The sequence below is a fragment of the Vipera ursinii genome (assembly GCF_947247035.1).
Source record: "Vipera ursinii genome assembly, chromosome: Z".
Lineage (NCBI taxonomy): Eukaryota > Metazoa > Chordata > Lepidosauria > Squamata > Viperidae > Vipera > Vipera ursinii.
The window spans coordinates 18,809,058-18,831,074 of record NC_139517.1 but is presented as its reverse complement, the minus strand read 5'-3'; the positions used below and the strand labels follow the sequence as shown (position 1 = coordinate 18,831,074).

General features: G+C 43.0%; 1 protein-coding gene across 1 annotated transcript in view; it reads left to right on the top strand.

Moving 5' to 3' along the window:
* The window catches only part of LOC310648647 (cathepsin D-like), a gene marked incomplete at both ends in the record, with an annotated part of 40,236 nt that continues 18,219 nt past the window's right edge, over nucleotides 1-22,017 (top strand). Inside the window, 3 exons of the mRNA XM_083376609.1 lie at nucleotides 1-59; nucleotides 15,857-16,007; nucleotides 21,338-21,461. Coding sequence (XP_083232735.1) covers nucleotides 1-59; nucleotides 15,857-16,007; nucleotides 21,338-21,461 — 334 coding nt within the window. The remainder of the gene's footprint in view (nucleotides 60-15,856; nucleotides 16,008-21,337; nucleotides 21,462-22,017) is intronic.

Here is a 22,017-nt window from a genome sequence, read left to right as displayed (position 1 = left end):
ATGGGAGGCAGAATCTGGATCATACTTCTGCTGGCAATCGGGATTGAAGGGCAAATCCGGTGAGATAATGGAACTCTGGGTTGCAGAGGAGTACCTAGGAATTCTAGATCCTCATAGAAGATAGGAGAGCCTACTTTAGTTTCAGATACTCCAGGTAGGCTGGACCAGTACAGTAGTTCCCAACTTCCTAGCTACTGTGGCTGTGAATTCTGTGAGCAGTAGTCCTCATCTTCGTGGAGGTTATCAGTTTGAGGGAGATTTAGAAGCTTGTGGCTTGAGGGAGTGGGGATCCTTGATCGAGAAAGAAGAATATGATTGCAGAGAATTTGAACAATCAAGCTATAGGGGCACACAGCTAGCATTTCAAGAAAGAAGTGTGTGGAAGCCACCAACTGTGGACAGAGAATATGGGATCTAGGATAACCAGAAGTAATTTGAAAAAGAAAGTGGCCTAGTGATTAGAAAGGAGGTCTCTGAAGTTAATGTACTGATCTTCCCAATTAATTAATTAACCTCAATTAATCAGAATAGAGCTGGAAGGGACCTTGGAGGTCCTCTAGTCCAGCCCCCTGCTCAAGCAGGAGTCCCTATATCATTTCAGACAAGTGGCTGTCCAGTCTCATCTTTAAAACCTCGAGTGATGAAGCACCCACTACTCCTGAAGGCCAGCTGTTCCACTGGTTAATTGTCCTCATTGTTAGGAAGTTTCTCTTTAATTCCACGTTGCTTCTCTCCTTGATTAGTTTCCATCTGTTGTTCCTTGTCTTGTGTTCTGGTGGTAGTTCTACTTTTTCCTTTTCTTTGTGCTGGGATACAAAGGGGGATCCTGGCTGGAAATTCTGGAACTTGTAGTTTTGATAAATCTGGAGATCATCAAATTGTGGAAACTTAGATTAAAACAATAGTTGTCAGTCAAAAAGACTGATAATATTATGGTCAGGACTCTTCTCTCTCTTGAAGGGTGCTGATAGCTTAACGTGGGAATCTGTGGCTGTCCATATGTGGTTGGACTCTTAACTCCCAACAGCTTTAACCAGCATGTTGAGATATATCTTAGTGATATCTGGAGAAGCAGAAGTTCCGCCATGCCTCTGTTAATGGCTACATGACAGGCTGTATTTCCATTGCCTGTTGAACTTCTTGCTAGGCAGGCTTTTTAACAAACAAGAATGGACATTTCAGATGTGAGACAGGAAAAAAAGGGACCGTCCATCATATGCAAGAAAATGTCCTGAAAGGAGGTAGGAGAAATAAAAAGGCAGAGACTCCAGATAAAAGTAAAAAGTATACTTTGAATAACCAGTAGTTGATGGTAAAAGCACACCCTGCCTTAATAAAGATTTAAGAATTTGGGATATCTCAAATACTCGGAAAGAAATGGAATTAAACAGTTCAGAAGAGAAAGAGTTGAGTATAGAATTGGGGTTTTTAAAAATATAAATAAGTTCTTTACATTTCTGAAGTCTGTAAGAGGAACAAAAATTGTAAGAAACAGAATTCTTGGGTTCTTTAAAAGAACAGGAAAGGATTATATTGAATTTTAGGCTTCCAGTTGTTCAGAAAACAAATTGCTAGATTAGGGTGCTACTGTACCCCAACTGAAAGGATGAATTTGGGGTACATTTAGGCTTGCAGTTGTTCAGCAAACAAATTGCTAGATTAAGGTGCTAATATACCCCAACTTGAGAGTACCCTCTTAGTTGAAAATCCCTCCAGCATGTGTCCAGTTTCAAGATAAAACTATGGCCTTGAAATTACCCATCCATACTAAGCAGCTGGGTAGCCAAGCAGAACAATACACAGAAACATCTAGTTATTCTCTTCCAAATTCAACTGAGATGGATTATATTTTTTGCTTAAATTATTGTACAGACCAATTTGCAAGTCCAAATTTACACAAATATATATTTGTCCTCTTTCAGTTTTCTCCACCTCTTTTGATGATAGGTAAGAGGTTTCATTAGGCTTAATGTAGATTTCTCCCACTTTTAATAGAGGTATGAAATTGCAGAAGCCATAGGTAAAAATAGCCAAGAAGAACTGCGTATATTCTAGGGACCCATTCAGCAGTTCGAAATACTCACTGGGAGGGAACCCAAGTATTACAAGGTCATTTGGTGATTTTTCCCCCCAGCATTATTGACTTTAATGGCATGACAACACCATCCTAGCTGAACTCAAAAAGCTAAGCAGGGTTGGACCTGCTCAATACTTGGATGGGACTTCTCCAGAACATCCTATGGTTGTAATTTAGATGAAGAAGTTGAAAAGAATGCTTTGGAAGCATGGCCGGCCTCTTCTGTATTACTGACAAGAACATTACATTACTGCAGTGTTTCTCAATCTTGGCAGCTGTAAGTTGCGTGAACCATGGAGGCTGAGGATTTCTGGGAACTGAAGTCCATACAGTTTAAAATTGGCAAGGATGAGAAACACTGCAGTAGCGAGATTGCAAAATAAACAAGAGTTGATCTTGACTCAAAAGAGGTGTTGCAACTTTTAATAGCATGTAAATAAATGTGATCTTTACATTTTGTTGCTATTATAAGGTTGTTGAAAAGCCTCATTATCCCATTTAGGACAGGCATGGAGCCTCTTGGATATCAATAATAAAGTACTCTGCTGGAGATTGGGAATAAAAAGATAAATACTAGTAGGGTTTATTTTTAATTTTTTTTGGAATCTGGTGAAAATTGTGCACTTTTTAGACCAATTAAGAAAAAAAGCTCTGTGAGTAGTAACAATTAACAGAAATCCACTGTAGCATCAACTTGGGGGGGGGGGCAGAATGGTTAAATATATTTTGTTCTTTAGCCTAAATAAAAACAAAGAAACTGTCTAGAATGAAACAAATACATAGGATACCCAAAGACAAGTTGACAGATAAAGTGTTTCTGGTGGATAGAAGCTAGAATATCAGGATTAGCTGGAGATCTCTGCAATTTGCAAATGTTATGCAGAATTTTGATGTTGTTGTGAGCATGAAACCAATACATCCAGGAATAGCTCCCTTAAAATGAAAAAGAACCAAACCCAATCATTTCTCTATAAAATAATAATAATAATAATAAAAGAAACCCAGAAATTTCTGCCCCCCTAAGGATATTTAAAAAGGGACGCGGTGGCTCAGTGGTTTAGGACGCTGAGGTTGTCAATCAGAAGGTCGGCAGTTTGGTGGGTCGAATCCCGAGTGCCGTGTAACAGAGTGAGCGCCTGTTACTCGTCCCAGCTTCTGCCAACCTAGCAGTTCGAAAGCATGTAAAAATGCAAGTTGAAAAATAGGGACCACTACGGTGGGAAGGTAACAGCGTTCCGTGCACCTTTGGTGTCTAGTCATGCCGGCCACATGACCACGGAGACGTCCTCGGACAAGCGCTGGCTCTTCGGCTTTGAAACGGAGCACCGGCTCCTAGAGTCGGAAACGACTAGCACGCATGTGCGGGGGAAGCTTTACCTTTTTTTAAGGACATTTAAGGAATACCAGGAACAGAGCTTGGTTTTTACGATGATTACCCCAAGGCTAAGGATGTGCTTGTCCTCATTTGCAAGATAGAAATGCCTGCCATATCTGGTTCATACGTGGGACCTAATCAAAAACATTAGATCCAACCGGCAGTATTTGAAATCTACTCACCATTATACTAAAACAGAAGTTGAAAATGATTTTCCCTCCTAATGGCCACTGAGTTAGAGGAGGAAAACAAAGATGCACAGCTATTAACCAGTTCATGGTGTAATTATATTAGTTACTTGTAAGGTAGGTGTTATTTGTTGGAAAAACTGAAGGACCAAGTTGAGCACAGATTCTCCTATGTAGTCACTAAGATTGATACCAACTCCATGGCACATAATCAAATCAATCAAGTCACATGGTTAGGTGAGAGACAAGAGAAGAGGTTGCCAAGCATTCAACTTTTGATCCTATGTCTGTCTGTAAGGATGCTATGACAGTCAGAAGTGTGAGGACCAGGTGTAAGTCACTTTTTCCAGTGTCACTGTAACTTTGAATGGTCACTATGAAATTCAATGGTGAAAACAGTAAGGTTCTACATTTAGGCAGGAAAAGCCAAATGCACAGGTATAGTATAGGTCAGGGGTAGGCAACCTTGGCTCTTTTGTGACTCATGGACTTCAGCTCCCAGAATTCCTGAGCCAGCTATGCTGAGGAGAAAGGGAGAGGTTTCCAAACTGAGCCATGCTGGCTCAGGAATTCTGGGAGTTGAAGTCCATGAGTCATAAAAGAGCCAAGGTTGCCTACCCCTGGTGTAGGTGGTACCTTGCTCAGTACTAGTAACTGTGAGAAGGATCTTGGAGTCCTAGTGGACAATCACTTCAATATGAGCCAGCAGTGTGCTGCAGCTGCCAAAAAAGCCAACACAGTGCTACGCTGCATTAACAGAGGGATAGAATCAAGATCACATGAAGTGTTAATACCACTTTACAATGCCATGGTAAGGCCAGTGGTGGGATTCAGCCAGTTCGCACCAGTTCGGCAGAACCAGTAGCTAATTTTTTGTTGCCCAGGAACAGAATAGGCTTCCAGAAGTGGCATCTACATAGAGAACCAGTTGTTCACATATTTGAATCCCAACACTGGGTAAGGCCACACTTGGAATACTGCATCCAGTTTTGGTCACCACGATGTAAAAAAGATGTTGAGACTCTAGAAAGAGTACAGAGAAGAGCAATGTTGTGTAGCGGGTTCTTTGGCGCGGGAATGAAGACAAGGTAAATGAGTACAGAAAAACTCATAGTTTATTTCTTGCAGAATCTGTACTGAGGAAATGGCTGCAACTATCCGCCATATATAGTCTAGCCCCTAGGCGGCAGCCAATAGGTTTGAAGCAAACATTGCTGCCTAGGGATAGCCAATAGTAGCACTGGAGACTTGTACTCTGGGTTTCTGGAGAGCCATTAGCTGCTCCAGCAACCCACCTGGTATTAGTAATGAGCCCAGTACATAACACCTCTCCCCTCTTAGATTAGACAATATTAACACAAGTTAGTTTTAATGCAATTATCAAGACTCAATATCAAAACAACTTAAATAATAGTAATAGGAAAAAAAACCATATACCATAGGTTACAATGTTATTAAACAACGTCTGAATGAATAGGCTTCATTGACAGCACACTAGACAGTTACATCATAGCATCTGAATGAATATGCCTTCACTGACAGTACGGTAGATAGTTAACATCATAACGCAAGTTTCTGTAGTACAGTGGCAAGCTGCAATACAACAATATTATAGCTCTTTATTTTACAACATAATCAGCAAGATATGAAGGAGGCTTGTGTGCCCTAGTGGAACGTCTCGGAGTTCCAGTCACTTTGTGGTCTACCAGCTTACCCAGTGGGCTGGGTAGACCTGTGTCCCTGGGTGCTCCTGAGTCAAGGGGATTAGATGCTCTCTGGCTGGCCTCTCCAGGCTGGCCCACCCCAGAGTCAGACTGATCAGCAGAGTAGGCACAGCGGTTGCTGAAGTCCAGTTGGCTTGCTCCTTTAGGGGATCCAAGTTGCATTCCTGGACTCCCCACTTCTCCCTCTGGTTCCTCCTCAGTTATGAAGGAAAAGTCTTGAAAGTCCATGTGAGGGCTGGCTTGGCCGCAGGTTTGAGGACCTTGGGAGGGACTTATGATGCAGTCCTCACTTAGTGGCCATTCTGGAAACCGTTTTCTGAGTTGATCAATATGGCGTCTGACAACTCACCCTCCCTCCAACCCCACTTCATAAGACAGGGGCCCGGATGCTTTGGTAATTTGACCAGGAACCCACAGATTCCCATGACCATAGTTCCTGGTCCAAACCCAATCGCCCATTTGCAGCCCCCTAGGGGGTTTTGGTGAGAGGCTTCTGCTGCCACTGTATCTGGATGCAACCTGTCCAGTTTAGTGATCAAGCACCTCCCCCAACATAGTTCTGCAGGACTTTTGCCTGTAGCAGTGCAGGGCATAGAATGCTGGCATAGAAGAAAATCTGCCAATCTGTGATGCCAGTCACCTGTGACAATGCGCTTGAGTGATTCCTTCGTTGTCCTCACCATGAGTTCAGCTTGACCATTAGAAGACAGATGAAAAGGCGCAGATGTTGCATGTCTGATGAGATTAGCTCTAAGGAAGGCCTGAAATTCAGCAGCAGTGAATTGGGCCCCATTGTCTGAAACTAAGACATCTGGCAGCCCATGTGTGGCAAAGAGTTTTCTCAGCACCTGGATGGTCCTAGCAGTAGTCATGTTAGGAACTGGAATTCCAGCCATTTTGAGTGGCTATCCACTACTATAAGGAAGAGCTGTCCCTGAAAAGGCTCAGTGTAGTCTATGTAAATCCTAAACCAGGGAGTGTGTGTTTCCTCCCACCTGTGAACTGGAGCCTGTGGCATTTCAGGCCTCGATTGCTGGCATGTATAACAATCATGGACTTGTGCCTCAATGTCCTTATCAAGGCCAGGCCACCAAAGGTAGCTTCTAGCTAAAGCTTTCATTCTGACAATGCCTGGATGGCCTTCATGTAATGACTGTAAAACCCTGTCTCTTAGGGAGGATGGAATTATGACTGTTTCCCCATAAAATGCACCCCTTGTGGGCAGATCACTCATGCCTTCTGACAAAATAGTTCTGAAATTCAGAACCTGGGCTTTTATCCAACAGCCTGTGTATACCCATGACAATACTCTACTAAGTGTTCTATCTGTGGCAGTTTCAGCAGCAATGTCCCCCGCATGAAGGGGGAATTCAGGTAGGTCCTGTATGGACAGAATTCTAGCAGCTGGAGCTGGATCTGGTTCCATTAGTGGCAGTGGTAGTCTGCTGAGGCCATCAGCATGGCCCATTTCTTTAACCGGTTTGTGAATCAATTTAAAAATGTATGCAAATAGAAAAATAGACCATCTCAGCATTCTTGGTGACAGTATGTGGGGGGTTTGTTTGTCTGTTGTGAAAAGTCCCAACAGAGGTTTGTGGTCTGTAAAGACCATGAAGTCCCTGCCATATAAATAGTCATGGAATTTTTTTTATTCCAGCAACAATGGCTAGGGCCTCTTTGTCAATCTGAGCATAGTTGTGCTCAGCAGAGGACAATGTCCTTCAGCAAATGCTATAGGAACCTGTGTTCCATTCCTTTCTATGTGACTTAAAACTACCCCCACATGCAAGACATACTGGTTAGACTCTTTGTAGTGAGTTACAGTGGAATTTTCTGACAAAAGTGCTTTTAAGTCCTGGAAACTTTTTTCATGTAATTTAGTCCATTTCCATGGAGCTTTCTTATCTAAAAGCCTGTGGAGGGACTCTGCTAGTGCGGCCTTATGAGGTAGAAATGTGTGATAGAAGTTTAGAGGCCCAAGAATGCTTGTAGCTCTCCTTTGGATCTGGGACTAGGAGCCATTTTAACAGCCTTCACTTTAGAATCAGCAGGGTGAATGCCGTTAGCATCAATTCGGAAACCCAGGAATTCTGTTGAAGGAACCCCAATACTACACTTGCTCTTTTTTAATTTGAGGCCTGCTTCACGAAGCCTCTGCAAAACAGCTCTGAGCCTACTGGCTAGTACTTCTGGGGATTCCCCGGCAATAAGAACATCATCAAAATAAGGGCAGACGCCCTGAATACCCTTAAGTGTATGCTCCATGATTCCCTGGAAAATGCCAGGTGCAACACTGACTCCAAATTGTAAGTGTTTAACTTTGAAAGCCTCCCTGTGAGTCACGATCGTCTGAGCCGCTGCTGTGGCCTCATCAACCGGCAATTGTTGATAGGCCTGTGCTAAATCAAGTTTAGCAAAGATAGTACCCCCTTGCAAGGAGGCTAAAATGTGGTTGACCACAGGTACCATGTAAGCGTGTTGCTTGAGGGCTTTATTTAGAGTGCATTTATAGTCAGCGCAAATGCGAATTTCCCCGTTGGCTTTAAGTGGAGTGACTATAGGAGTTTTCCACTCCCCACCATCAACAGGCTGTAAAACACCCTGTTCTACAAGCTTATCAATTTCTGAATCAATTTTATGTTTTAAGGCAAAGGGGACCCTTCAAGGCTTAACCCTGATTGGAACTACATTGGGATCTACCTTAAATGAGATAGGTGGGCCTGTGTATGTTCCTAGGGCTGAATCAAAAACATCTGCATAATCCTCACATACTGATGCAAGGTCTACAGTTTGTGTCCGGTTGATACCAGTAATCTGAATACCTAAGGCATCAAACCAATCAAGTCCAATGAGACTCGTTCTCTGGCCCCCTACTACTATGACATCCAGGTGCCCATAAAACCCCTTAAATTTTACCGTCAAAGTGGCTCGTCCCTTAACTTTAAATTGAGCATTTTGAAAGTCAGTTAGGATTATGTCTGAGGGCCTTAGTTTGGCCCAATTGTTACTGTGCCTACACACGAAGTTAAAAGTGTCTTGAGAAATAATTGAAACTGCAGAGCCAGAGTCCAATTCCATCTTACATGGAACTCCTTATAGCTCTACCAAGAGTCTGAGTTTAGGTTTGAGGGGGCGTCGGGCCCCGGTGTGGCACACGCTTCTTCGGCTTCTGAAAAACCCCACACTAACCAGACCCTGGGCCCTAGTACCTCTCCTAGTTGGTCCTTCCAACTGGTGTTTGGGTGGCCGGTCTCTCTGGCGGGCTCTGCAAACCGCTGCGATGTGGCCTATCCTTCCGCAAGTGGCTGATCGGAATCTGCAATCGGCGTGAAAATGGTTGCCACCGCACCCTTTACATCTAGGAAAGAGAACTGCCTTGTAAGTGTTCTCTTGCTGCTGGCTGTTGCGCTGTTGCGTGTTGGGTTGCTTTTGGAGTCTGTTGATTCCAGGCTCTTCTTCCTCGGAAGATTCTTTGGTGCATTTGGTGTCCTTGTTGTGGACCGTTTCTTCATGCTTTGTCGTTTGGGCAGGCTGTACTGTTTGAACTGCGCTTCCAGCGGCTTCGTTGGCCATTACTTCATCTTGTGCTTCTGAAAACATTAAGTTCTGTCTGGCAAAGAGTCTCTGTTGAAGCATTCGGTTCTGTAGGCCTCAGACAAGCCAGTCTCAAAGTCTCTCCTCTAAGTTTGAGAATTTGCATAGGCGAGCGGCCTGCCTCAGGCCCGCGATGAATTCTGAAGCTGATTCACCAGGTTGCTGCACTCTCTGGTCAAACTCCAAGCCGTTTCAGACATCTTGGGCTGGAAATGTTCAGTTAGCTTCTTTCTGAGGTCTGCATAGGAGACCGATTCTATCGGTGTCGGAGCAAAAAAGTTCTTGGCCAAATCAAAGGTTGCTGGGCCGCATAAGCAGAGTAGCATTGCGGCCTTCAGTCCTTCTTCTGTGATCTGATTTGCCCAGAGGTAGTTTTCTACCTGGGACACATATGATGGCCATTCCTCTGGGTGCTTCACATCGAATTCTTGAATTCTCTCCCGACCTTCAGCATTCTGTCTTTGCTGGTTCCTGCATTTTCTTCCGAATCCTGCTTCCCAGGCTCTGGGAATGAGTCCACTGAGCACAAGGTCGCTAGTGTAGCTTGTTAGCCGACCTTGGGGGGGGGGGGAGAAATGCCTTTTTCCTCCGGCGTGCACTGCCTTCCCCTTTTTCCTCCGGCGTGCACTGCCTTCAGCTCTTTTTCAGGGAAGCAGGATCCCACCTTCGTCGCCAGTGTTATGTAGCGGGTTCTTTGGCACAGGAATGAAGACAAGGTAAATGAGTACAGGAAAACTCATAGCTTATTTCTTGCAGAATCTGTACTGAGGAAATGGCTGCAACTAGCCGCAATATATAGTCTAGCCCCTACGTGGCAGCCAATAGGTTTGAAGCAACCATTGCCGCCTAGGGATAGTGGCACTGGAGACTTGTAGTCTGGGTTGCTGGAGAGCCGTTAGCTGCTCCAGCAACCCACGTGGTATTACTAATGAGCCCAGTACATAACAAGCAACAAAGATGATCAAGGGACTGGAGGCTAAAACACATAAGGAACAGTTGCTGGAATTGGGTATGTCTACTTTAATCAAGAGAAGCACGAAGGGGAACATGATAGCAGTGTTCTGATATCTCAGGGGCTGCCACATAGAAGAGGGAGCCAAGCTATTTTCCAAAGCACCTGAAGGCAGGACAAGAAACAACGGATGGAAACTAACCAAAGAGAGAAGCAACCTAGAACTAAGGAGAAATTTCCTGACAGAACAATTAATCAGTGGAACAACCTGCCTCCAGAAGCTGTGAATACTCCAACACTGGAGGTTTTTAAGAAGAGACTGGACAGCCATTTGTCTCAAATGGTATACTATAGGGTTTCCTGCCTGAGCAGGGGGTTGGACTAGATGGCCTCCAAGGTGCCTTCCAACATTATTAATATTGTTGTTGTTGTTGTTGGCGTTATCGTTGTCATTGTCATTGTTGTTGTTGTTATATTTGTAAGTTGAAGATTACCTTTATTGCTATATGCTTAAACAATGATTAACTGAGTACCCATTAGAGTGGATTTACCTATCGACAAGGAATGGGAAATCCACTTTGCTCCATGGGGAAAAAAACCTAAGTAGGATCAGAACAAGTTAATATTTAGATGGGGGAGTCACTAAAAAAAAAATCTCTAAATAAGGCAATACCATTTTTGAACTGTTGTCAAGAAAAGTTCGCAGACAGGTCCATGAAGATGTGCTCAATTCAAGAAAGACTTTTTAAGTTTAATTTTAAATTTTAGGGTTTACAATATTTGTCCTGTGAATTTCCCACCCCAAAAAGCCAGTCACTGTAAAACAACTTTTTATTGTTGTAGTATTCAGATCAGGACCAGGAGCTGACTGTGGCTCAGACCATGAGCTTCTCCTTGCAAAGTTTAGTCTTAAACTGAAGAAAGTAGGGAAAAGCACTTGGCCACTCAGGTATGAATTAAATCATATCCCTGTTGAATATACAGTAGAGGTGACAAATAGATTTAAGGAATTAGATCTGATAGACAGAGTGCCTGAAGAACTATGGACAGAGGTTCGCGACATTGTACAACAGGTAGCAACCAAAACCATCCCAAAGAAAAAGAAATGCAAGAAAGCAAAATGGCTGTCTGAGGAAGCTTTGCAAATAGCTGAGGAAAGGAGGGAAGCGAAAGGCAAGGGAGAAAAACATAGATATGCCCAATTGAATGCAGAATTCCAGAGAATAGCTAGAAGAGATAAGAATGCCTTCTTAAATGAACAATGCAAAGAAATAGAAGAAAACAATAGAATAGGGAGGACCAGAGATCTTTTCAAGAAAATTGGAGAGATGAAGGGAACGTTTCATGCCAAAATGGGCATGATAAAGGACCAAAATGGCAGGGACCTAACAGAGGCAGAAGAGATTAAGAAGAGGTGGCAAAATTACACAGAAGAACTATACAAGAATGAGCTTAATGTCCCAGATAATCACAATGAGGTGGTCACTGACCTCGAGCCAGACATCCTAGAATGTGAGGTGAAGGGGGCCTTAGAAAAGCTGAGCAACAACAAAGCTAGTGGAGGTGACAGTATTCCAGCTGAGCTATTCAAAATCTTAAAAGACAGTGCAGTAAAAGTGCTACACTCAATTTGCCAGCAAATTTGGAAAACTCAACAGTGGCCACAGGATTGTAAAAGATCAGTTTACATTCCAATTCCAAAGAAAGGCAGTGCCAAAAAATGTTCAAACTATCGCACCATTGCACTCATTTCTCATGCTAGTAAAGTCATGCTTAAAATCCTACAAGCTAGACTTCAGCAGTATGTGGATCGAGAACTACCAGAAGTACAGGCAGGATTTCGAAGAGGCAGAGGAACTAGAGATCAAATTGCCAACATACGCTGGATCATGGAGAAAGCTAGGGAGTTCCAGAAAAACATCTACTTCTGCTTCATTGACTATGCTAAAGCCTTTGATTGTGTGGATCATAACAAACTGTGGCAAGTTCTTAAAGAGATGGGAGTACCAGACCATCTTATTTGTCTCTTGAGAAACCTATATGCGGGTCAAGAAGCAACAGTGAGAACTGGACACGGAACCACTGATTGGTTCAAAATTGGGAAAGGAGTCCGGCAAGGCTGTATACTGTCGCCCTGCCTATTTAACTTATATGCAGAGCACATCATGAGAAAGGCAGGGCTAGATGAATCAAAAGTTGGAATTAAGATTGCCGGAAGAAATATCAACAACCTAAGATACGCAGATGATACCACTCTAATGGCAGAAAGTGAAGAAGAACTAAAGAGCCTCTTGTTGCGGGTGAAGAAGGAGAGTGCAAAACTTGGGTTGAAACTTAACATTAAGAAAACCAAGATCATGGCATCTGGCCCTCTCAATTCTTGGCAAATAGATGGGGAAGAAATGGAGGTAGTGACAGATTTTATTTTCCTGGGCTCCAAGATCACTGCAGATGGGGACTGTAGCCAAGAAATTAAAAGACGCTTGCTCCTGGGGAGGAAAGCCATGGCAAATCTAGACAGCACACTAAAAAGCAGAGACATCACCCTGTCAACAAAAGTACGTATAGTCAAGGCTATGGTCTCCCCAGTTGCAATGTATGGCAGTGAAAGTTGGACCATAAGAAAGGCTGAGCGCCAAAGAATTGAGGCCTTTGAACTCTGGTGCTGGAGAAGACTCCTGCGAGTCCCTTGGACTGCAAGACGATCAAACCGGTCAGTCCTAGAGGAGATCAATCCTGACTGCTCTTTAGAAGGCCAGATCCTGAAGCTAAAACTCAAATACTTTGGCCACCTAATGAGAAGGAAGGACTCACTGGAGAAGAGCCTAATGCTGGGAAAGATCGAGAGCAATAGAAGAAGGGGACGACAGAGAATGAGGTGGCTGGATGGAGTCACTGAAGCAGTAGGTGTGAGCTTAAATGGACTCCAGAAGATGGTAGAAGACAGGAAGGCCTGGAGGAATGTTGTCCATAGGGTCGCGATGGGTCGGACACGACTTCGCAGCTAACAACAACAACATTCAGATCTTTGGAAGTTGCAATCAGATCTGGTAGTTTCATGTAGTGCTGGAGGCCTTAAGATACCTATAACTGCATAAATAGTAGTTTGTCTTATCCATGGTTTAGCCACTATGACAGAGTTCACACAACATACTAAACCAAAAAAGTCATCTTTTGGCTTAGTGCAGTGTGTGAAGCCAACCTACAGCTAACCCTGGAATGTGAGGAAGCTAAAGAAACGCACCTGCTCTTTCAGGGAACAGGAAAGTTATGCTGCTTGGATACAGCAACTAAACCAGAGGTCTTCAAACTTGGCCCTCTTATGACTTGTGGACTTCAACTCCCAGAATTCCTCAGCCAGCATGCCTGGCTGAGGAATTCTGGGAGTTGAAGTCCACAAGTCATAAAAGGGCCAAGTTGGAAGACCCCTGAACTGAACAATACAGGCAATCCTTGTTTAGTGATCTTTCAACAATGGCAATGAAGAAGTAACTTATGACATGGTTCTCCCACTTATGACCTTCACAGCATTCCCACGGTTGTGTGATCAAAATTTGGGTGTTTGACAACCTGGGTGTATTTAGGATGGTTTTAGCATCCTGGGCTCATGTGATCGCCATTTGCAACTTTCCCAATTGGTTTCTGACAAGCAAAGTCAAAGGGGGGGGGGGCGAAGCTCCACTCACATAACAACTGCAAGGCTCATTTAACAACTGCAGTGATTTGCTTAGTAACTGTGGCAAGAAAAGACTGTAAAATCCCATGTGACTCTTGTTTAATAACAGATATTCTGGGGCCAATTGTTGTCGTACATCAAGGACTTGTACTTGGAACTGGAATACTTTCAGTGCTCTACCTCTTTTTTTTGGGGGGGGTGAGCATTCTCTTTTGGAAAACAAGCACCATGAACTTGCCTGAGCTGGATGGCATTAAAGATGGGATGTATCTGACTCACTGATTCAAGATTCCCCCTCCTGCTTTAAAATACGAGGGCAATTCGGAAATAAACCTCCGTTTGGTTGTCAATGACAGACACTCACAGATACAGAACCTTTATTATACCCATTAGAAAACTACAACATTACATTACTTTTTGACATAATTGCCATTCAAATTGAGGCACTTGTCATAACATCTTACAAGGTTTGAAATTCCTTAATAGTAGTCGCTCAGTGCCAAATCTGGGCTATGGGGGTGTGTGATCAAAAACATCCCAACGGAACTGCTTCAAACATTCTTGGGTGCGTCTAGCGGTGTGCAGGCGAGCATTATTGTGAACCAACACCACACCGGAAGTCAGCATGCCCCGACGCTTGTTATATGGATGGCTCGTCTGTGTTTTCAGAACGTTTCACAGTAGGCATCTGAACTGATGGTCGAACCAGGCTCCATGAACTTCACTAGCAGTACTCCTTTGCCATCTTCACATTTGGTGGGATTTTCTATGGCACCACTTCCGGTGTGGTGTTGGTTCAAAATAATGCTTCCCAACCCCCATAGCCCAGATTTGGTGCCGAGCGACTATTACTAAGGAGTTTCAAACCTTGTAAGATGTTATGATGAGTGCCTCATTTTGAATGGTGATTCTGTCGCAAAGTAATGTAATGTTGTAGTTTTCTAATGTGTACAATAAAAGTTCTGCATCTGCGAGTGTCTGTCATCGATAACCAAATGGTGGTTTATTTCCGAATTGCCCTCGTAAGAAGAATCAATTATTTATGAGATCTGCAATTCCTGAGTGTTGTAGACATACGGGGAGGCAGCATTCTAGATCTGCCAACCAGTTCTTGGTAACACATATGAGCAGAGCGGAGGGTACCAGTTTAACACACTTTCCTGTGTGCTGAAGAGATAAGTACTATCCAGTTGATAACACAACCCCGTTGTTCCAGAATAGCCCCATTTGCACCCACTAGTTCTGTCTCACTTTCCTCCCTAAAATTCAAATATGTCTGATACAAAATAAGAGATTGGCTAGTGTTTGGTTCCTCCCATGAAGTTATGGAGAAGACACCACAGTGTCTTTCCTCAAAGGTGCCACCCCCAGTTTCAACCTGGTGTTAGCACATACCAGTCTATGACTAACTCAGCACTGATTAGGGGTGCTAGGTAGCTGCAATCACCTGCCAGGCCTTGTTGCTGCCTACAGGTGGGTGATGCCCAAGTATCAGTGTTAATTAAACAAATCTCTCACTACATGTGTAAGGATTTATTTCTCAACCTTAATGGGTAATATTCTCTTATGTGGGTAGGTGAGAGAGGATTGAGGAATGTTGGATGAAAAATGCCAAGCTAATCATACAGAGTTCTGAGCACAGTAATGCCAAATGGACAAGAAATCTATAACTGAAATTCAGTGATTTAAAATCCCAATCCAAGAAAACAATAAACTCTGCGGACTGATTTGTATTCTTGTATCTTTAACATCTGTCAGAACAGCATACACTACAACAAAGCATATCTTGCTTGAATTTACTTCATCCCAAACCAGAACGTTGTTTCATTTTTCATAGCTGTAAGAGTGTAAATCTGACTAATTATGGGTTTTTCAATAAATCCCACCCTGTAGGACCATTTGAATGAATAAAATAATTTCAGTTTGTAGATTGTATGCCCTCGACCAGGTCTGTACACTTTTCATCATCCAGAGGACTGAATTTGGGGGGGGGGAGAGAGAGAGACTGCAAATAATCTAATTTTAAGTGAGGAAGGGGTAAAGGGGGTGCCTTAAATCCCACCTCCATGTGGAAAAATACCCATAACTTTGGGTGTGCCTAATCTTGAGGGCTCTGGGAAGTCATCTGAACCTACTAGGATCTGTATTTTTGATTTCTGTCCTAGATTTCTGGCCCACTGACTCATTATAACGGTGGTGACTGATGGCAAGGATATTACACCCTCCATTACTTTTAACTCCGCTCCTATCTGCTTTCTCTTCCCTGGCAGGATCCCTCTGCAGAAATTCCCATCTGTCCGAAACCGGTTTGGCCAGTCAGGGCTTCCCATTGCCGAAGTATTAAGGCGAGGTGGATTAAGGTCTGGAAAGCCGCCAGCTACTGCTTCTGTCACCCGCCAGCGTCTCCACAACTACATGGATGTATGTTTTCTTAACAGAGGGCATAAGCTTATGGTTAAAGTTCAGAGTGTTGCAGTGGTAAATGAAGGGCCTCTGTACCCAAGTATGATAATGCCAAAATGCCGAAACCTGGGGGTCAAATCATTGAATAAGTTTGAGGAGATTCAAGTGCATCCTCAACTATGGAAAGTTAATCTCTTTCAGCCCAACCTACTCTATGGGGCTATTGTTGTGGGATAAATTTAAGAAAGACCCTATGGAAAGTACCATGAGCTTCTGGAGGAAAAGCAAAGTTACAAATCCACCAAATAAATAGATGGGTCTATGAGCGATGGAAACTTAGCTGCTGGATAGAGTCTCAAGGACTGTGCCTTTGTTCAAGCCATAGAGATAACCACAAAGTGATTTGTTTGATTTTGGTTAGGTGTGTTGTGTGAATTCAGTCGCTGTTGTTTAGTGAATCGCAGTTCATGGCTTAGCTTGTTCTTGCCCCTTATAATAATTCAGTAGACGACACTTCAACAAATAGTAATGTTGTGTGATGTACTGTATAAACCAGCTCGTTGACCAAATCTAAGTGTTGCTGGGTTAAACAAAGGCATCTTACAGGTAGAGCCAGTCATAAGTCATTGCACCCACGCGACCAGACCCATTTTTTTGACATCATCTGTGGTGGTCTTCAAGCAAATCACCACAGCTAAGTGAAGTGAAGTGAGCCCTGGCAAAAAAAAAGTGGCAAAAATGGTCATGTGACCATGGGGTGCTGCAGTTGGTTGCAAAGGTGAGTCATTTGCTAAGCACTCAAAATCCAGGACCACGATAGGGAGGAGATATTTTACAATGGCTGGAAGTGCTTTACTGCCCATTAGGTATCCATTCTGAACCCTCATTCTTAACCACTACATAGATAGATCTGCTAATGGTGTACCTAGTCGCGTTGTAATTTAGACTATCCTCCTTGTTCCTGGTCACCCTTTGTCTTTTTTCTTCCACTCCTCATGAAAGGCTCCTCATGAGAACTAGGTCTTTGCGTAATGTGTCCAAAATATAACTTGAGCCCCAATCATTTGTGCCTTGGGTGAAAAATTTGGATTCCTTGTTTTCTTCCTGTTTATGGTATTCTCAGATATCTTCTCCAATACCAAAGTTCCAAAGAATTAATAATATTTACATCCCACATCTTGCAAGTCCAACTTTAATTTCCATGCCATGTCACAGAGAAAATCCTTGCCAGCACCATTCTGATTAGGCAACCTTGGCTCTTTTATGACTCGTGGACTTCAACTCCCAGAATTCCTGAGCCAGCTCAGGAATTTTGGGAATTGAAGTCCACGAGTCATAAAAGAGCCAAGGTTGGCTACCCCTGCATACAGAATGAATATTTTTTCCAAGCCTTCATTGAGACCCTAACAAATGCTAGTCTGTGAAATATTTCTTGGCGGTTACTTTTCTATTGCTAACTCCATGGTGAAAAGCAGAAACCATTCACCATATCAATAGCAACATTGCCATTCGTACAACTGGCATTCATTAGCTTGACTGTTTTATATTTAGTTTAGTCCCATTTTTTCACTGCATTCCTTGACTTCTATTATTAGACCTTTTAGATCCTTTCCTCTTTTATCCAAGTGTACCCTTGTTAACACAGCACAGTTATTAATGTTTCTTCCTCTCATTTTAAATACAGGCAGTCCACGACTTACAACAGCTCATTAGCTTGAAATTATAATAGCACTGAAAAACGTGACGTAGGACCATTTTGCATACTTATGATTGTTCCAGCATCCCCAGGGTCACATGATCAAAATTCAGATGCTTAGCAACTGAGTCATATTTATGACGGTTGCTGTGTCCCACGATCACATGATCATCTTTTGTGACCTTCTGACAAGCAAAGTCAACGGGGAACCCAGAGTCACTTAACAACCGTGTTACCAACTGCAGTGATTCACTTAACAGCTGTGGCAAGAAAGTTTGCTAAACGGGGCAAAGCTCACGTAATAAATGTTTCACTTAGCAACAGAAATGTTGGGCTCAATATTGGTCATACGTCAAGGACTACCTGTAGGCACTCATGTTCTTCCAAGCCAGCTTCGCTCAATATATACTGCTCAAAAAAAAATAAAGGGAACACAAGATAAGACATCCTACTATTAAATACAGTACATTGTGTTGTTTAAGTGTTCCCTTTATTTTTTTGAGCAGTATATAATCACCGTAGGTCCAGTTCCTTTTGCTGTCTTCTCTGCAGACTGTGGCTTCCAGTCCTATATATAAATTTTGCTGGAGGGCAGTAAGTTGTTCTTGGATTTCTGGTTTTCTCAGGAAATACACAGCTGGACATGGTTGACCTAATCAAAAGGTCTTTTTATAATCAATTAAGCACATACTGACTTTTTTGTTTTGTTTTAATCCTTTGCCTTTCTCAGTTTTCTAGTGAGCATCACCAATAATCTTTCTTGGTCCTTGGATTTTTGTAAAGCTAGACTAATGTCCATGCAGGGCTCAAATCTGAATGATCTGGATGATCCTAAATATTATTTTGCTAACACGTGTAATCAAGGATACTGTACAATACTTTGCATGCCCTGTTAAGTCTCCTTTCTTTGTTATTGGTAATAGATGAATCTTTTCCAGTCTCTTTGCCATTGTGTCTTTCTCCAGATCTGTTGTGTTCGGATCGACGACACATAGCGAGGCAGTTGTAACAGTGATGTTTATTGATACACGTGGAGCGAACTGGCGTCCCCGGTCCGGGTAGCTAAATATATATGTCCAGCAGCCGCTGGACGCTAGCCAACCCCCGGCCCGGAATCTCCCGCCAAGGAAACAACACCCAACCCGGGGTCGTGGATTTCCCGCCGGTGGAAAACCACTCCCCTACTAATCTACATATACAACAAGATCGGCTGGCATCATTTGGTTAGAACCTTTACAGATTCTTCTCCTGTAGCTTGCCGCTTTTGTGTGGAGATTCTATCAACTCTTTTAGCCTTCCCGCTTGATAATATTCAAAGTGTTCATTTAACTTCATACTTTAGACCTAGAGAGTCTTGGAAATATCTTGAAGAATTTCTTCGTTGCCGAGGTCCCTAAATTCGTCCCTTCTTTGTTTGATCTTCTCTGAATCAATTGTTATATGTACATTGACATCCTTTACCATGTTAATTTAAACCTCCTTTGGAGTTTGGAAATATTTTGAAAGACTTTCCTTGGGTTTCTGTGTCAGTTTCTGTCTTCAGTGTCTTTGCAGATATAATGACAAATACTGTTTCTGGTCTCTTTAACAGTTCTCTGAAAATCTTGGTTAAGTTTCTTCCTCAGATATTTGTCTTTCTTTGCTTTGCTTCTCTTTGCTTCTTAAGGTAAATTGCACTCTTTGTTCTGAAATCTAGCTTGTTTTCTGCTGTTCCTTCATCTTTGGCCATCTCTTGTTCCATAATCCTTAATAACCTCTTTAAGTTTATTCCACTAGTTTCTCTAGCTACTTGATCAATGAGGTTCAGGATTTCAAATGTTCTCCTTAAAGGTAAGGGACGCAGTGGCTCAGTGGGTTAGGATGCTGAGCTTGTCGATCAGAAGGTTGGCAGTTTGGCAGGTCGAATCCCAAGTGCCACGTAGCAGAGTGAGCGCCTGTTACTCGTCCCAGCTTCTGCCCACCTAGCAGTTCGAAAGCACGTAAAAATGCAAGTTGAAAAATAGGGACCACTACGGTGGGAAGGTAACAGCGTTCCGTGCGCCTTTGGCGTCTAGTCATGCCGGCCACATGACCACGGAGACGTCCTCGGACAAGCGCTGGCTCTTCGGCTTTGAAACGGAGATGAGCACCGGCCCCTAGAGTCGGAAACGACTAGCACGTATGTGTGGGGGAACCTTTACCTTTCCCTTTTAATATGTTATTTATATGCAATTAATTTCATATCACTGTATTAAGCTTTTCCGTCTTCATGATTCTCGCATGCCGTGTTCCCACTGTCAGTTCTTCTTTGCAGCTTCAGATTTTCTTTTCCTGCATGACAACATCAGCAACTAAACATCTGGAAGGCCACTTCTAATCTAACCCCATTGTAAACATAATTACTGCTCAGAAACATCCTCACTAGTATGTCAGGTACAATTTGACCCGGGGTGTTCATCATCCAGGCATTATGTCATCAGTCACTTTATCTTATTTATCCATGTGTTTTTTTTCCCTATTAAAATGCAGAAGTGGCTGACCATTGCCTTCTCCAACACAGCTTAAAATGATACCTTTCCTGTTGTGGTTAAGGTGATCAGTCATCTCCAGCATCTTCCTGTATCATTGTTGCTGAATTTAGGTGTCTGCTCTCTTTAACTGCTGGGCAGTCAGAGTGACCTTAATAGAAAAATACACTTGGCATACATTCCCTCCAAGGAAAACCACTTCCCCTGCTATAATGAGGCTGGATTCAAGGATGTCTACTGTTAGAAGGAGGGTAAAGCCTTGGTTCCAGATAACCTACATAACCTTAATATTCCGCCCTCTCAATCAAGCAAACTCAGATAAAAACCTTTAATTCCCATTTTGGATGCCACCTGACAAACAAAAGACCAATATCTGAAAATCTGTCAATTAAATGTTGCAGTACGGGAGAATCGTCTCTGCTCTGTCCTCTTCAAGAATTCCGTATTTATTTCTTCTTCTCCTCCTCCTCCTCATGCTGATGGATTTTTTTTTCAGTTGACCTTGTCGTGTAATTACTGAGTGTGCTTGTTCCTCATTTGCTGTTCTCCTTTTCCTTTTCTTTAGGATTAATGTTTCTGAAGTATTTGAATTCTTTTGCAAATGTCAGTTTTTCTGTGTCTGGTGAGATCTCTCTTTTGCCTTTGGCGAGTGCCATGTTGTACACAAAAAGATTGGCACTCCGAATGAGTTGGTTATCGGTGTATTTATTTAATTTCCAATTACATTTTTATTTGTTTCCCCCCCCCACCCCTTTAGACCAGTGTTTCTCACCCTTGACAATTTTAAGATGTGTGGACTTCAACTCCCAGAATGCCTCAACTAGCACATATGGACTTCATCCAGTTAAAAGTCCACACATCTGAAAGTTGCCGAGATTGAGTGATGCTACATTAGACAATCAAGGTAGCCTCCATGGCAATGGTGGGGGAGGGAACAACCCTGTGAGATAGGTTGGGCTCGGAGAGAATGTCAACTCCAAAGTCACCAAACAAGGATCTGAACTTGGATCCCCCAATCGCGTTTTGACACCGTATGGATCATCTCTATTTTAAAAAATGATAAACAAATAGATAAAGACGTTGATTCAAGTCATTACAAAAGGCTGACCTTTTCTTCTTCTTCTTCTTTTCTTGCTATACCCCAGGCACAATACTATGGGCAAATCTGTCTTGGAACTCCTAAACAATGCTTCAACGTCGTCTTTGATACTGGCTCATCCAACCTGTGGGTGCCTTCTTCCAAATGTTGCCTGTTACATTTGGCATGCTGTAAGACATCAAACCCTCAACTGATTCTCGAGAATAGAGTGGAGATGCACGGGGAGGGGTTGGTCAAGAGAAACGTGCACGCTAATGCCTCCAAAATGTTAGGCAGGCTTCTCTTAACATCACAAGCCGACATGACAGTAGGATGAACCAGTAGAGAACATTAGAGAGATATAACCATTGTTACAGTAATCCATTCCTCTCTCGGAGAAGCAGAAGGGTTACTTGGTCAGACAAATTCTCCCCAGTTGCCAACTTAGTGGTAAGAGAGCAGTTTCATCATGGGAAACTTTGGCTTGGCTCACATGCAACATTGAACCAAAGAAGCCAAAGTAATGCATGAACCCAACACCAGACACAAGATTTGGAGTGGAACGCGTTTCTCTCCTGCAAAGATAGGTCAGCTTAAAATCAGAGCAGAACCGTCCATGATTTGATTTGATCATGGATGGGCCTGACCTTGTGTCCAAACTGAGACCCAGGGAAGAAAACTAGCATCACTGTGTGGGCTTCATTTCTCCCATCAGGTTTCTCCCTGGTTAGGTATGAATGGCCTGGT